General features: G+C 32.4%; 1 protein-coding gene across 1 annotated transcript; it reads right to left on the bottom strand.

The window, feature by feature from the left end:
* Positions 1 to 15,294: 15,294 nt before the first annotated feature.
* Positions 15,295 to 16,312, bottom strand: LOC139843193 (uncharacterized). Its single transcript, XM_071833258.1, has 2 exons — positions 16,286 to 16,312; positions 15,295 to 16,242 (listed from the first exon to the last, which is right to left on the bottom strand). The coding sequence occupies exons 1-2, from the start codon at positions 16,310 to 16,312 to the stop codon at positions 15,295 to 15,297; spliced, it is 975 nt and encodes a 324-aa protein (XP_071689359.1).
* Between the last annotated feature and the right edge of the window lie 1,264 nt (positions 16,313 to 17,576).

The following is a 17,576-nucleotide window of genomic DNA, read 5'->3' as shown; positions in this document are numbered from 1 at the left end:
CGATATTATTACAGGTAATTCAGATTCACCATGTAAATAAGCGTATTCCAAATGGTTTGGAAGTGGCTTTAACTCTAATGTCGGTGGTTCTTCTATCGATGATTTATATCGATATCTGTCTTCTTCTTTTAGCATTTGAATTTCTTCTGTTGTTGGTTCATATCCATTAGCTATTAGTGTAGCTAACATTTCAGTTTCATCAATTGGTTCAGTTCCTTCTCCTAAAGAACATTCTCCCGTTCCTTGTAATTCTAAAAATTCTTCTAATAATTCTGCATATGAATCTATAGTTTGAATATAATAACATGTATCATCTGCAGATTGCGGTTGTTGCATTGCTTTATCAACTGAAAAGATAACACTCTCATCCTCTATACTTAGGGTCAGTTTCTTACCAAACACGTCTATCATTGCTTTAGCCGTATTTAAGAATGGTCTTCCTAATATGAGAGGAACTTGAGAATCTTCTTCCATATCCAGAACAACAAAATCTATTGGAAATACTAAAGTACCAACTTTAACTAGCATGTTCTCCATTATCCCTCTAGGATATTTTATTAATCTATCGGCTAGTTGTATACTTATTCTTGCTGGTTTCAATTCTCCAAGGTCTAGTTTAGCGTATAGTGAATACGGCATTAGATTTATACTAGCACCTAAGTTTGCCAATGCTTCTATTGAACTAAGACTACCCAGAAAACATGGAATTGTGAAACTTCCTGGATTGGATAGTTTTTCTGGTATCTTATTCAACAGCACTGCTGAAAAATTAGCATTCATAGTAACAGCCGAGAGTTCTTCCATTTTCTTTCTATTTGTGATTAGATCTTTCAAGAATTTAGCATATCTAGGCATTCCTGAAATTACATCAATGAAAGGAAGATTTACATTTATCTGTTTAAACATATCCAAAAATTTGGATTGCTCGGCTTCAAGTTTCTCTTTTTTCATTTTACTCGGGTAAGGAAGTGGTGGTTGGTATGGTTTAACATAAGGTTTAGCCTTAACTGTGTTATCTTCATTAACCTTTTCAACTACCAGTTCTTTTTCCTTATCTTGTTCAGGTTGTGGTTCTTGTGGAGTAGGAATAGCTTCATCAGAAGTTACAGGTATTTCAGGTGGTTTAAGTGTAATACCACTTCTTGTGGTAATGGCTTTAGCTGTTTCATTCCGGGGGTTAGCATTTGTATCACTAGGTAGACTTCCCGGTTTTCTTTCTCCTATTAACCTTGCTAGGTTACTTACTTCTTGTTCCAAATTTTGAATAGAAGCTTGTTGATTTCTAAATGCTTGAGCATTTTGTTCATTGGTTTGTTTCTGAGATGTGAAAAACTGTGTTTGAGATTCAACTAGCTTCGTCATCATATCTTCTAAATTTGGCTTTTTATCATCGGGTTGTGGTGGTTTGTTTTGAAAATTAGGTCTTTGCTGGTTGTAAGTATTGTTGGATACTTGTTGATTGCTAGGACCTTGTTGGTTGTTGTATGGAATATTTCGATTATAATTCTATTTTGATTGTAAATTGGTCTTGGCGGTTGATAATTATTCTGATAATTATTTTCAGGCCTTTGGTTTATGTATGAAATATTCTCTCTTTGTTCCATTGTTAATTCAATATTGAGACAATCTTTTGTCAAATGTGGTCCTCCACACTGCTCACAACTAATTCGTATTGAGTGTATATCCTTAGTCATCTTTTCCATTCGTCTCTCGACAGCATCTATCTTTGCAGAAATGGAATCTAAGTCATGGCTAGAATTGGCTCTAGCTGCTTTAGATGATCTAACGATATCTTTTTCTTGGTGCCACTCATGTGAGTGGGAGGCAGTGTTATCAATAATTTTGTAAGCATCAGTTTCGGTTTTCTTCATAATAGAACCACCAGCTGCTATATCGATGTCTTTCCTTGTAGTGATGTCGCATCCTTGGTAGAATATTTGTACTATTTGACAGGTGTCTAAACCATGTTGCGGACATCCTCTTAATAACTTTCCAAATCTTGTCCATGCCTCATATAGAGTTTCATTTGGTTTCTGTGTGAACGTAACAATTTCTCCTTGAAGTCTTACGGCTTTAGATGCCGGAAAGAATTGTTTAAGAAATTTTTCAACTAAAACGTCCCATGTATCAATCGTCCCTTCAGGTAACGATTCCAACCAATCTTTGGCTTCTCCCTTTAAAGTCCAGGGAAATAACATGAGATATATCTGTTCATCTTCAACTTCTCGGATTTTAAATAGTGTGCAGATCCTATTAAAGGTATGAAGATGTTCATTTGAATCTTCCTTCTTGGCATTGATTAGTCACCATATGTAGAATTTGTCCTTTGATTTCATAATCTGGCGCATTAATGTCTGGATGAGTAATTGCGTGACCTTGGCCAGTGTGTTTAGCTCTCATTCGGTCTTCCATACTTAAAGGTTCCAGATTCTGCATGATTGAATTTGTTGAATCTGAATCACTAGAGGATTCTGATTTAATGGTTCGTTCCTCAACAATCTCTGTTTGAATGATTGGTGGTTCCGGAGAAAAAATTAATGGTTCAGGATCTATGAATCGTCCCTGAATATTTTCCGGATTCTCAATTGTGAGGTCGGGTTCAAAAAATGGATTATCGAAAATTTGAATTGGAGTACTTGGTCGACTGGATGACGATTCTAAAGGAAAATTAACGGCGACAATATTTGCTAGATGTCTTGATCGAGTTACAGGTGGTGAACGTACAAAAGGTGGTGAACGTCTTGCTCGGTGCATTCACTGAATATCCTATTAGTTTTTTAAAAAGGAAGAAAAATTATATAAGTTATCCAATTAATAGACTTTTCTGATTTTGCCCACGTTTCGAATAGCCAAAAGATGCAGCAGAGGGGCAGGATTCGTTTGATCTCAATATAATTGAGTACTGTTTGGCTCCAATAACCCGGTCCACGTACAAATCCAACTATTACTACGAACCAGAAAATTTTGATGTCTATCAATTTAACCACTTAAAATAAATTTTCGTAATTTAAAGAAATTTAGAGAAGAAATAGAATAAAAATCTATGTCCTAAAAACTAGAATGACGAGAAATAAGAAAGAAAAAGAGTGCGTCGAAAAAGGTCGAAAAAGAAAAGGGTTGAAAAAAAAAATAAATAAATAAAAGGCGTCAAAAAATAAGAAAGAAAAAGAGTGACTTATAAAACTTTAAAACACTCGACTAACCCAACTTTATTACTATCACTAACTTAAAATTAAAATTGCAAATTGAGATTACTAATTGGAGTGATAATTGATACATAGGTAAAAGGCGTCGAAAAATTCTAAAGCACCTAAATCTTAGTCTAAAGAAAAAGCACTTAAGGGATTTAACGGCAAACCTAAAAATCTAGAAATAAAAATAACTATGGCAAAAACTATATTTAAAACTAAATACGAGCGAAAAATACAAAAAATTACGCTAAAACAATTAAAAAGGGACAAAATATAAAAATATACTAAAAGTTGTAAAAATTACAATTTTTATAAAAATATTATTTTTATATTATTTATTTTATAAAACTATTAATTTTAAAATTTAATTAAACTAATTAAACTAAATATATAAAATAATTAAAACTAAACTAAATTAACTAATTAAAAATTAAAAACCTAATTAGGGTTTTAATTTAATTATAATAAATTATACCCCGTAATTAATGCTGATTAGGGTTGCTGGACACGCGTGTCAGGGTGGCTCCGCGAGTCGCGGTGCCACGTACCAGAAAACTCCGCAAGTCGCGGTGATTGAATTTTCAAATGAGGTGCAAGCCAAAATCGTTCGGTTTTTAATATTAATTTTTTTTATTTATATTTTTTTTATTTTTCTGTTTTAATATTTATATAAAATATTTATATTAATTAAATAAAAACTTATGTTTTAAAAACTAAAATAAAAATAGAAATACTTTATAATTTTATAAAAATCTTAAAAATAGATTTATATATATATATTTTTTTTTGGTTTTTTTTATATTTTTGATATTTAAAAAAAATGTATTTTTACAAAAACTAAATAAAACTTAATAAAAATCTTTTTTTTTTATATGTGGCGTTTCGCTTCGGCGTTCCCCGACAGCGGCGCCAAAAATGCTTGATGTGTGCGAGGTGTACTAGGAAATAGTATTATTTTTACAACGAAATACTTTTAAATACGATACAATTTTACACAAGATATTTATTTATTTATAGAGTGGATATACCTAAACCTTGCTACAACACTATAGGCAGTGTACCTAATCGTAGAGTAATGTAGTTTTTAGTAAGTCCGGTTCGTTCCACAGGGAAAATCTTTAAACAAAGCTTAACGCTATATTAGTTTTAATTTATAAAAATACAAATATATATAAGTAATATTATTATTATAAAGAGGGGGGTTTTTACCGTTTAATGACCGGTTTGTCGATTTTAAAAACTTTAGTCGCAGTTAAAACCTAATGTAAAATATTAAAAATAAATATAACTTAATTTAAAGCGTAAAGTAAATAACGATAATGAAATTGCGATAAATAAAAGTGCGATAAAATAAACTTGCGATAATTAAAAAGTACAATAATTAAAACTGCAATTAAATACAATGACAATAAATAAAAGTACGATAATTAGAAGTGCAATTAAATATAAAATAAAGGAAATTAAATATGAAATAAAAGAATTATGCTTATTTAAACTTCCGTAATCATGATGTTTGACGTGTTGATTTTAGTTTTATGCCCATGGGTTAATTGTCCTTTGTCCTGGATTTTTCAATATGTCCGTCTAGTTTTTGTACATAACAGTCCATCAGTCATAAATATAAAGTGCGAGTATCCTCGTCAAATTATCCTTATACCCGAAGTTAAATATTCCAACTAATTGGGGACTTAAACTGTAATAAGGTTTTAATACTTTGTTTAATAATTACACCAGGTTATCGACTGCGTGTAACCCAAGGTTTTAATACTTTGTTATCAATTATGCCAAGTGTCCTTGTACATAATTTCACCCCTGTTTTAATAATTCTAGTGACTATTAATCCATTCTCGTGTCCGGTTAAATGAACGATTATTCGTACATATAAATACCCCGCCCATCTTGTCCGATCGAGTGTATATGGTTATTTATAGGGACGTCCAATTGTAAATCTTTATATTAAAATTAACAAACTATCATTTAGTTAAACAAATATAAAGCCCATTAATAGCCCATAGTCTAATTTCCACAAGTGTCGTTCTTTTATCCAAAGCCCAATTATGGTACAAAGCCCAATTACCCAATTTTAGTAATTAGCCCAACATCATGATTACTTTGTTTTAAAAAAGCATAATATTTACTTAGCTACGAGACATTAATGAAAATAATATAAACATAACTTACAGTGATTTATTAATAGCGTAGCGTTACACGGACAGAATTTTGACTTATACCCTTACAACATTCGCTAACATACCCTTATTATTAGAAATTAAAATTAAAATTAAAATTAAAATATAAATTATATATATATATATATATATATATATATATATATATTTACATATAGATAGAGAGATTGATGATTTAGGATATATGATACGTTCAGAATGCGCGAGCTTTTATAGGCATTTTCAGAATTTGGGGCTCCGCGAGTCGCGGTATTTTTGCCCTTCAAACTCCGCAAGTCGTGGAGTTTGCTTTTACAGCTCATCCCTTTTTGGATCTTCTTTGCCGACGGTTTTAATATATAAATATAATATATATATATATATATATATATATATATATATATATATATATATATATATATATATAATTTATATAATTAATTATATATTATATTATATTTATATACATAGTTAACTTGTAATTTTTAGTCCGTTGCGTCGAGCGTTGAGAGTTGACTCTGGTCCCGGTTCCGGATTTTCGAACGTCCTTGCGTACAATTTAATATCTTGTACTTTGCGTTTTGAATCTTGTACTCTTGTAATTCTGAGACGTTTCTTATCAATAATTGGAACCTCTTTGATTGTATTTTGTACTTTTGAGCTTTTTGGCCGTTTGCGTCTTCAAATCGTCGAATATGTCTTTTGTCTTCACCTTTTATTATTTAAACGAATATCACTTGTAAATAGGACAATTGCAACTAAAAGCTTGTCTTTCTTGAGGGATAATGCTATGAAATATATGTTCGTTTTTAGCATTATCAACTTTAAGGATGATAAGCAATTAATTTTTGACACTAAATGATATGCAAAACTTTTGACATGCAGACACGGTTGAAGTCCAGACTCACTAATGCATCCTAACGACTATCAGTGAGACACACTAATGCAAGACCTGGTTCGCTAAGACCACCGCTCTGATACCAACTGAAAGGACCCGTTCATATACATTAAAAACGATTCACAATAGTTGATTTTATCGCGAGGTATTTGACCTCTAAATATTACATTTTACAAACATTACATTCGTTTTTAAAAGACAAACTTTCATTACATCGAAAGTTGACGGCAAGCATACCATTTCATAATATATCCAACTATAATTGACTTAATAATAATCTTGATAAACTCAACGACTCGAATGCAACGTCTTTTGAAATATTTCATGAATGACTCCAAGTAATATCTCTAAATTGAGCAAATGTACAGCGGAAGATTTCTTTCATACCTGAGAATAAACATGCTTTTAAGTGTCAACCAAAAGGTTGGTGAGTTCATAGGTTTATCATAAAATAATAAAATTCATCATTTTGATAGACCACAAGATTTAAATCCTGCATGGTACAAATGGGCCCGAATCCTATACCCACATGTAATGTACATGCGATATCTTTTAAATACTGTACACCTTTCTCGTGTACGAAATCATCTTTCATAAATCTTAGTAACCGTATACATATCTCGTGCACAAAAATAACATACACATAACCTGTGTATAAAATCATTCTCTCGATACATAACATTCACTTTACTTTCACTGCTTGGCTTGGTAACCGACCTTAACATATAATGCGCATCAATAATATCCCCAAAAACAGAACATCTCGTCCATATAATATATAAACTTCGAAGTACTAAACACCACGCCCACTAGCCCTTCCGTCTAGTGAACATTCTGGGTGGGGGTGTTAAACCCGATAGCTACCTTTAGGATTTGCGTGAATTAGGGTCATACCCGATTCTAATTCTTAGGTTACCAAGCAATAATAATCAGGGGAAAATATTCACAATAATTAGTGGCAATTATAACGTCCAACTAATTCAATAATAATCCACAGAACTTCTGTCTGCATAATAATTCATTCGAGGAATGTTTTACTTGTGTCTATCTCGTCAAACATTTATAATAGCATTTCATGTATTCTCAGTTCAAAATATATTTCAGAAGCATTTAATAAAGCAGTTATAAAAACAGCGCATGTATTCTCAGTCCCAAAAATGTAAAGAGTAAAAGGGAATCAAATGAACTCACAATCCAATATTTTGTAGTAAAAATATTCATACGATGATACTGAACAATGCAGGGTTGGCCTCGGATTCACGAACCTATATTATTTGTATATTCATTAATACATATAATCGTAATCGATTAAATATATATTATTATTAGTAATGTAATTAATATATTTAATAATTTATAAGTTTTATTATTTATATATTTTCATTTTATATACATAATTGTTAATAGAGTTAAATTAAATATATTTTTATATGGGGATTACTTGTTTGTAATTAATAATTATGATAATACTAATATTAGTAATAATATTGATTCTTTATAATAATGATAAAAGTGATAATAATAATAATAATAATAATAATAATAATAATAATAATAATAATAATAATAATAATAATAATAATAATAATAATAATAATAATAATAATAATAATAATGTTAATAATGATATTAGTAATGATAATAATAGTAAATTGTATTAAAGTAACTATAATAATATTAATTATAATAATTCCTTTAAAACATACTTTAGTTAAGATTTTAATAATTTTCATAATAATATTTATATCTAAAATTTCTATATTATTAATCTTAACAATATTATTAAACTTGTATATTCATAGTTATAATAATCATAACTTTCGTGTTTAATTTATAAACTAATGACTATAGTTTCTTTTCATATAAATTTTATTCATAATCATAATCTACATGTGTTTATATAATTATAATCAATCTCCTAATCTTTATCATAATACTTTTTATTATAAATTAACCTGTTTAGTATTCTTGAAATCCTATTATTATTACTAACAAAATAACACAATTAATAATACTATAGATAATAATATTAGTGATGATTATACTAAATGATGGTACTAATATAGTTAATAAATATAACTAACTTAATAATGATAATGATGAAACATATATTAATGTTAATACTAATAATAATTTACATATTAATAATAACTATAGTTAATAATACTAATAATAATAATGATTATCATAACTTCAATATTAATAATAATAATTCTAATAATAATCAAATTAATGATAATACTAATGATAATAATTATAATAATAATAATAATAATAACATTAATAACAATCATTAATAATAATAATAATAATAATAATAATAATAATAATAATAATAATAATAATAATGAAAAGAAAATAAATAACAAAAGACTAGCTCAAGAGAATTTGTTCTAAAAAAAAAAACAACAACCCACGCCCGGGCTCGAACCCCCGACCTCTCGCTACCCCGTCATAACACCAAACCACTCCTCCATCACCTGTTTTTCTGATATAATACATAACAGATATATATATATATATATATATATATATATATATATATATATATATATATATATATATATATATATATATATATATATATATATATATATATATATATATATATATATATATATATATATATATGTATATATATATATATGTATATATATATATATATATGTATATATATATATATACATATATATATATATATATATATATATATATATATCGTCCTTCTGTTTACTTCATCTTCTTCCCATAACAAAATTGACAGAACCCAAAAATCAATTATAATAACGAGTTTAGTTGTTTTAAATTAGGAATCGTACTTGAACCAGAAACGTTTGGATATGTGTAACTTGGATTATATAAAAAAACATATTTATAAACAGAAGATCAGTTCACAATGGTTATTCATGAACTCCAACTTCACTTTCAAATTTTTAATTGTTTTGGATCACAATTGCCACTTGAATTGGCTAGTACGACACTCTTAGAAACTTTAGGAATTATCACATTCAACATAAACTTTAAAACATGAGTGAATTTCGTGATGAACACCGATTTGACTTTAAGTTTGACTTCAAAATTGATCATCAATACGAAAAAATTGAAACTTGTAAATTTGCAAATAGTTTGAGTAAGGGATTCCTAACACAATTGCATTTACACATTTTGAAAATTTGATTCTAAATCAAGCCTTTGATGTGAGGAACCAAGAACAGGGTAACCGGCTATTATATATGTTTTCTGTTTAAAATAAAGAAAATATATATACTTATAATTGATCAATGATAGTACCTGTGATACACTTGAACGACTCTATCCTATATCGTGAGTTATTTAGTGGGATATAAACAGAAGGGTCAACATATAGAATCTATTAGGAAAGGAAAGAAACAAAACAAATTGTAAAAGCAGATATCGATCTTAAACAGAAATTGTTTGTATATCCGTACTGAGATTGACTGGTAACCAACTTCAAAGACAATAACAAAAATTAACAACAGATGATAGTTACTTGAATTGTATATCGATCCCTTTTTCTGAATATATAATGAATTTAAATAATTAATAAATATATATTAATAATAATAATAATAATAATCTAAAAAAAAATAATTCGGATTCAATCTGTATATAGCTATATATACGGGGTATATCTGTAGTACATTAGTGTTATATTAAATAAATAATTGATATCAACTTATTAATAAAATCCATTAATATTATTAATTTTGATAAGAATACTAATAATAATATAATAAAAATACTAATATTAAAAATGATAATATCAATAATAATAACAATAATTATAATAATAATAATAATAATAATAATAATAATAATAATAATAATAATAATAATAATAATAATAATAATAATAATAATAATAATAAATAATAAAAAACTATAATAATTATTATAACAATGATAATAATAATTTTATTAATGATAATATTAATTATTTTTAATGTTCAATATAATATTTATATCTAATAATATCACTAATATTAATCATAATAAATAATAATTGTAAATTTACTACTGGTTATAATAATAATAATGATGTTAACAATGATAACAATAATATTAGTAATTATAATAACTCAAGTGTATCAAATTTCATATAATAAGTTTTAATAATATTATTAATATTGGGTGTAATAATGTAACAACTATACTTGTAATTTACATTTAATATAATATACAATATTATATTATGTGATAACATTTATTTAATATTTATATTACAACTAATTATAAATTATATATTTATTTATATATAATCATTTTAATATTAACTTAATTATTTTATTTATCATTCTACATTCTTAATTTCAATTGATTAAAGTGTATTTTATTAATTCAAATTATTATATATATGCTTTCATTTATATATATATATATATATATATATATATATATATATATATATATATATATATCTACATAATCATTTACACACAATTGTTCGTGAATCGTCAGGAATGGTCAAAAAGGGCATATGCATTCATGTAACTGTTCCAAAGTTTTCGAGACTCAACATTACAGACTTTGCTTATTGTATCGGAAACATATAAAGATTAAGTTTAAATTTGGTCGGAAATTTCCGGGTCGTCACACAAAATGGATGCTGTTTATCCATTTTTTGGTAGCAATTTTTGCTAGTGGGGGATGGGCCTCGCAACCTTGGAGGTTTCGCATCCCTATATTATATTTTTCTCTTATGTTTAAAGCAGGGTATGCGTCTGATCGTTGCGGGCGAGGATGGCATATTCTCCTTAGTGTAGGGCAAACGTTCCAGCCAATGCCACCCCCTTTTTATTATTTTCTTTTATATTAGCATATGCTAGTTCATATTTTGTGCAAGTCACGCTTTTATGCTAAGCGTTTGACTTTATATTTTTTGTCCTAACTATAATTGTTAGGTCTGATTTATTGTAATCGAATATCTCTATTGGTTAAAGTGCAATTATTGTGTTTTTATGAAATCATTATGGCGGATATAATGATTCATTACATTTTTATGCATGCAATAACTCTAATTTAGAATAAATGCCATGACTTCATGACGGGAGCGACCCTTCAATCGTTTCATGATCTTTTTATTCTTGTGCGAACAATCCAATGTTATAAACAAAGTAAGCAAACCAACGCTTATAAGTTTATACACAAGACTTTTATAAAAAAATTTATAAGTGTTTACGCATATACAATCCAATGTAATTTATCCGTATTATATACAAACCAATGTCTATACTCAAGAGTCTTCCGGCCACGCCAATGTCGGGCTTTTTAAACAAGTAAACCAAACTTGTATTTTATAGTCTAGACTGTGCAAGTCTCCGTCTTGCGCGGTGTACAAGCGTTTGAAACAATCCAGTATTTTACTACTGTCACCATTAAAAATAGTATTAGTAACCAAACTAGACTATGCCACTTGAGACTCGGAGTGTGTCCATGTGCGGCATAAGGGGCATGCAATCAACAAATATAAAAATACACAAGTTATTGGCTTAAATTGCATGATTCAATTTATTTCAACATATTATTGACCAACACTTAGTTGCCATATTTACAATGGAAAATAAAAATTTACATAATAGAAACTTTAAACAGTTGTTTGGGTTGATCAATCCCTCTGTTGTTTTTCATATGTAGCACCGTTTGAGTGTTTGCGCATGCCAGGTGCGTTTTATTGCTCTTCCATCTAAACTTGCTAAACGATACGCCCCTGTATCGCTTACACCAATAACCTTGTATGGTCCTTCCCATTTAGGTGCAAGTTTACCCGTATCTTCCGCTCTGCTTGCTTTGTTTTTCCGCCATACCAAATCATCCAATTGGAAAGATAATGGTTGTACGCGCTTGTTATAGTAGCTTGCGATTCCTTGCTTGTTGATTGCTTCTTTTATGGCCGTCATTTCTCTGTGCTCTTCTACCAAATTTAGATTTTCACACAGTTCCTCGCTATTGCTACTTTCATCGAAGGAAGCTATGCGCATTGTTGGTACATTTATCTCCGCGGGTATTACAGCCTCGGACCCGTACACCAAACTAAATGGTGTTTCATTAGTCGCGCTTTTTGGGGTCGTGCGGTGTGCCCACAACACGTTTGGTAGTTCATCTATCCACACCCTTCGGCACAACCCAAGTCTTGCTTTGATACCTAACATGATATCTCGATTTGTTACCTCACACTGGCCGTTTGCCTGTGGGTGTGCAACTGATGTGAAGGTTTGTTTTATATTTAGCACTTGACACCAATCGCTGAATGGGTTACCTTCGAATTGTGTACCATTGTCACTCACTATTTCATTTGGTATTCCAAACCGACAGACGATGTTTTCCCATACAAAATTTCGGATTTGCTTGCCTGAAATTGTTTTCAGCGGTTTGGCTTCTACCCATTTTGTAAAATAATCAATGGCTACGACCAAAAACTTTACCCCTCCTGGTCCTGCGGGGAATGGTCCTACTATATTAATTGCCCATTTACAGAATGGCCATGGAGACGCGACTGGTATGACTAACATTGGATGTCACGGAGCCTTGCTTACCGGTGCGTGCAGCTGACATGACTGACATTTGCGTATTACCTCCGCGGCATCTCTGTACATTGATGGCCAATAGTATCCAAGCCGCATTATTTTGGATGCAACTGTTTTGTGCCCTGAGTGCAAAGCGCACATTCCTTCGTGCACTTCTCGTATAATTGACTCTACTTGAGTTGGATTAAGACACCGCAAATGAGGCCCCAAAAAAGACTTTTTGTATAGAATGCCTTTGTTTAGCAAATACATCGGTGCTTTCATTTTAATCTTTCTTGCCTATGTTGAATCTATCGGCAATGTACCAGTGTTAAAAAATTCCACTATCGGTGTCATCCAATTTGGCTCATCTTCTTCGACTGCGGCGGATACACCGTCTGTATCAATGGATTTAACTTTCACTTCCTTAACCCAAATTTCTTTCTTGAAATGGCTAAATGTTAAGGCATCCAGCTTACTGAGCGCATCCGCCTTTTTATTCAATGTTCTTGAAACCTACGTTATCTGGAATAAATCGAAGTCTACCGCGAGTTCTTGCACAAGTTTCAGATACTTTTGCACCGATTCATCATGTGCTTCGAATATCCTATTGAATTAATTTTCAATTAGCTGTGAATCAACATATACTGACAGCTCTTTTACTTCCAAGTATTTTGCTACTCGCATTCCAGATAACAATGCTTCATATTCAGCTTCATTATTAGTTACAGGGAAGCTAAAATGCAACGCAAAGGTATATTCTTCTCCTTCTGGACTTTTCAAGACTATTCCTGCCCTTGCGCCTTCCGGACCACAAGCCCCATCTGTGTGCATTTCCCACAACTGTTCGGGCGGAGGTGGTATTTCTTTTGATTCATGCGAGATTTCGATATCCCCGGCTATTTCAGCCAGGTAATCTGCTAGGACTTGTCCTTTTATCGCACTTCTTGGTGAGAAGCTTATCTCATGCTCACCTAATTCAATAGCCCATTTGGCCATGCGACTAGAATTTTCTGGTTTGTATAGTACCTGCTCAACAATTATTGGCGAATATAAATTTGCGAGAATTTTTCAAGCAATTTTAAATTTTTGACAATGCTTTGTTTTTTATCATACCTGCTTTATTGGTTGGTCTGTTAGGACCATTATTGGTTGCGCTTGGAAATATCTCCTTAAGCGTCTAGCCGTATGCACGAGCGCATAAACTAGTTTTTCGATCGCAGGGTAATTTAATTCGCTTCCTGTTAGAGCTTTACTAACAAAATATACAGGCATTTGTACTTGTTCGCACAGCATGATACATATAATTTTAAATGTATATTGATTAGAAAGTGACTATATTCTAGTTTATAGTGCGTACCTGCCCCCTGTTTGCTATCAATACTGAACTTATTACTTCTTTTGATGCTGCTAAGTAAAGTATCAGCGTCTCTCCCGCAATCAGCGCAGTCATCGTCGGTAACTCCTTTAACAGCTTTTTCATTTCTTGAAACGCCACTTCTGCTTCCTCTGTCCACTTGAAATCTGTCTTCTTTAAGCAATTTTTTAATGTCCCGAAAAAGGGGAGCGATCGCTCTGCGGATTTTGATAAGAATCTGGTTAACGCGCCAATTTACCCGTTAAAATTTGCACCTCTTTTTTATTTCTGGGTGACGGCATATTTTCGATGGCCTCTATTTTCTTTGGATTTGCGCGTATCCCGCGCTCAGTGATTATATGACCAAGAAATTTTCCTTCTTCTTCTCCAAAACTACACTTCGACGGATTGAGCTTCATGTTTATCTTTCTCAACGATGCAAACGTTTCTAATATATCTTCCAACAAACCTTGCTCTGTTATGCTTTTTATCACCAAATCATCGACATATGCCTCTAAATTTATGCCAATTTGACTTTTAAAAGCCTCGTCTATTACGCGTTGGTATGTTGCTCCATGATTCTTTAAACCAAACGGCATCTTTGTATAACAATAGATACCATGGCTGGTGTGAAAGGCAGTTTTATCCTCATCATCTGCTGCCATCTATATCTGATGGTATCCTTTGTACGTGTCCAGAAAACATTTATACCGGAAGCCAGCTAGCGATTCAACTTTCCAGTCTATTTCTGGTAGAGGATAATTATCTTTGGGACAGACCTTGTTGATGTCTGTGAAGTCGACACACATGCGCCAAGACCCATCAGGCTTTTTTACCAGTACCAGGTTTGCTACCCACATCTGGTACCTCACTTCTCGTAATATATTTGTTTTGACCAATTTGTCAACTTCTGCCTTCAACCATTCACTTCTTTCCGGTGCCATACCGCGTTTCTTTTGGCGTACCGGTGTCAGACTTGAGTTTGCATTAAGTTTTTGCTCAGCTATTTCTCTAGGCACACCGGTCATGTCTGCTCCTTTCCATGCAAAGACATCTGTATTGGAAGCTAATATGTTACGAAGCTTAAACTTTGTTTCATCAGACAATCCTTCGCCGATTTTAATTTTTTGCTCTGGATATCGCGGGTTTGCGATAATCATGCAGCTTCGGAGCTGTTCTTCTTCACTTGTTTTTCGGCTTGTTCTACAGCCGCAACACTTGCATCTTGTTTTTCCGACCTTATCGTCGCGATTCCTAATGGAGTTGGGAACTTTATAAGACCATGCACTGTGGAAGGAATAGCTGCCAATTTTTGCAAAGTTGTGCGCCCTAAGAGCGCATTATATTTCGAGTAAGACCTTACTATAGCAAATTCTACTGTTGAACTTCTTACTAACTCCTTATTATCATCATCTACCAGCTCTAATTCCAACTCGATGATTCCTATTGGCCATGCGAACTCTCCGGAAAACCCTGATAATGAGGTGCTAGGAGCTATCAGCTTGGCTCGTACTGCTCCAGGCAGCAACCGGAAATAATGTTCATACATTATATCAACACCACAACCAGTGTCTACGTGCAATCGCTTTATGATGTACCCACATCTTTTAACGCGCCCTTTAATTGTGATAGGCGCATTCGAGGGTTCTTGCGCTATGGCCGGGAATAGGATGGGAGTGTTTTCCCATTCCTCTGACAATTCTAATTTGAGTCTCTGATTTTCTAGTCCGCTGGTCACCACGTTAATGGTTTTATCTGTTTCCTTTTCATCATTCTTTCTTTGCCATGGATACTCTTTTTCTCCTTTTGGCTTCTCACTTGATGTTTTTCCACATTTCTTCAAGTGTTGCAATCTTCCTCTTTTAAGTTTAGCAACTACCTTTTCGATTAGATGCCGACATTCATTGGTTTCATGACCATAATCATCATGAAAGTCGCAAAATTTGCTTTTATCTCTATTCCCATATTTTGACAAAGGTATTGGGGGATCGAAGCTTTTACATACTGCCTCTGTAACTAATATTTCTTTTGGTGTTTTCGTGAGGTCTTTTATCAATGCAACATTATCAGCGTGGTTGTTTTTAAACCTTTGACTTCCTCCCCCCTGTTGCTATTAAACTTGCGATATTTATCACCATTGTAATTACTGCTTCGAGATGGCCCACTACCACCATAACGCTTGCCAGATTCTGATCCTCTTCCTTGCACTCGTTAATAATCGTCATCAATATCCATGCTTGAAGAGGTATTTCCGCAATTTTTCTTTATGTCTTCTTGTGCACGCATATAATCATGCGTTTCTTTGATAGCTTCTGCGAAAGTATCTGGCACTCTTCGTCGTAACCGCTGCCATAAGGATAAATGTCTGTCCTTATCTATACAGTGTATAAAGCCGGACACCTTTTGGCTTTCTGGAAGGTCTTGTATTTTGGCAACCTCCTTGGTGTACCTGTCTATGACTTCTCCCAAACTTTCTTTTGGTTTCTGCTTAATGTCGTGGCATTCGACATGTGTTCTTTTGCGGGCGCGCAGATTGTGAAAATTTAATAGAAAGCTTGAGCGCAAGTCCGTAAAACCTGTAACGCTTTGGGCTGGTAAGTTATTGAACCATTCCCTTGCTACTCCTTGCAGCACTATTGGTAACATATGGCATGCTACTGCATCACCCCAGCTGTGCGTTCTTGCAGTTCCTTCAAATTTTTGCAGAAAATCGTCTGGATCTGACAATCCATCATAACTTTCCAATGTTAAAGGTAACACAGGTGCTACTATGAAGGGGTGATTTGCAATATGTGGCACAAACTTTTTCGTTGTAGGAGCTAGCTCAAGACTTTGCTTAGCTTTTTGTCCCTGCATCACTGCGAACCAATTGCTCATAAATTCTTGTACTCGCGCTGGTTCATTGAAAGCTGGTGCCAAATGCGGTGGTGCGACTTGCTGCAACTGAGATATAAAGCTGTTTGACTGAGTCGAGACATATTGCGTCCCGCTATATAGGTTGCTTGCAACATTAGGGATTGGTTGCGAAGACACATACGTCGTTGACCCTCGTTGCGGTGTCAGCATAATATATGAACCATCTGGATTTCTCAGACCCATCTGCCTGATTCTTTCCTGAGCATTCTCGGTAGTAACCCTTTCAATAGGACTTTCAGGTTCAACCGAGGTGATGACTGGTATGGTGCCCACACAGGTGGTTTTAACTTTGAAACCTGGTGGAACGGTTTCGCTTGGAGAACCGAAGCTCAGATTTTTTGGAGGCAGATCCTCGAATGGTTTGAAGCTAGTTCTTGTTTATAATACGCTTCCATCAGGAGAGTGCCACCAATTCTTAGATGGTTCTTTTAGGATTGTTTCTGATGCAACTGATCCCGTTTCAACGTTTGATGTCGATGGAGGCTTTGATGTGCCTTTGACTGGTGCAGGTGGCGTCAGTGG

This window comes from Rutidosis leptorrhynchoides, chromosome 4 (genome assembly GCF_046630445.1).
Source record: "Rutidosis leptorrhynchoides isolate AG116_Rl617_1_P2 chromosome 4, CSIRO_AGI_Rlap_v1, whole genome shotgun sequence".
NCBI lineage: Eukaryota > Viridiplantae > Streptophyta > Magnoliopsida > Asterales > Asteraceae > Rutidosis > Rutidosis leptorrhynchoides.
This window is presented reverse-complemented; position numbering and strand designations above follow the sequence as displayed.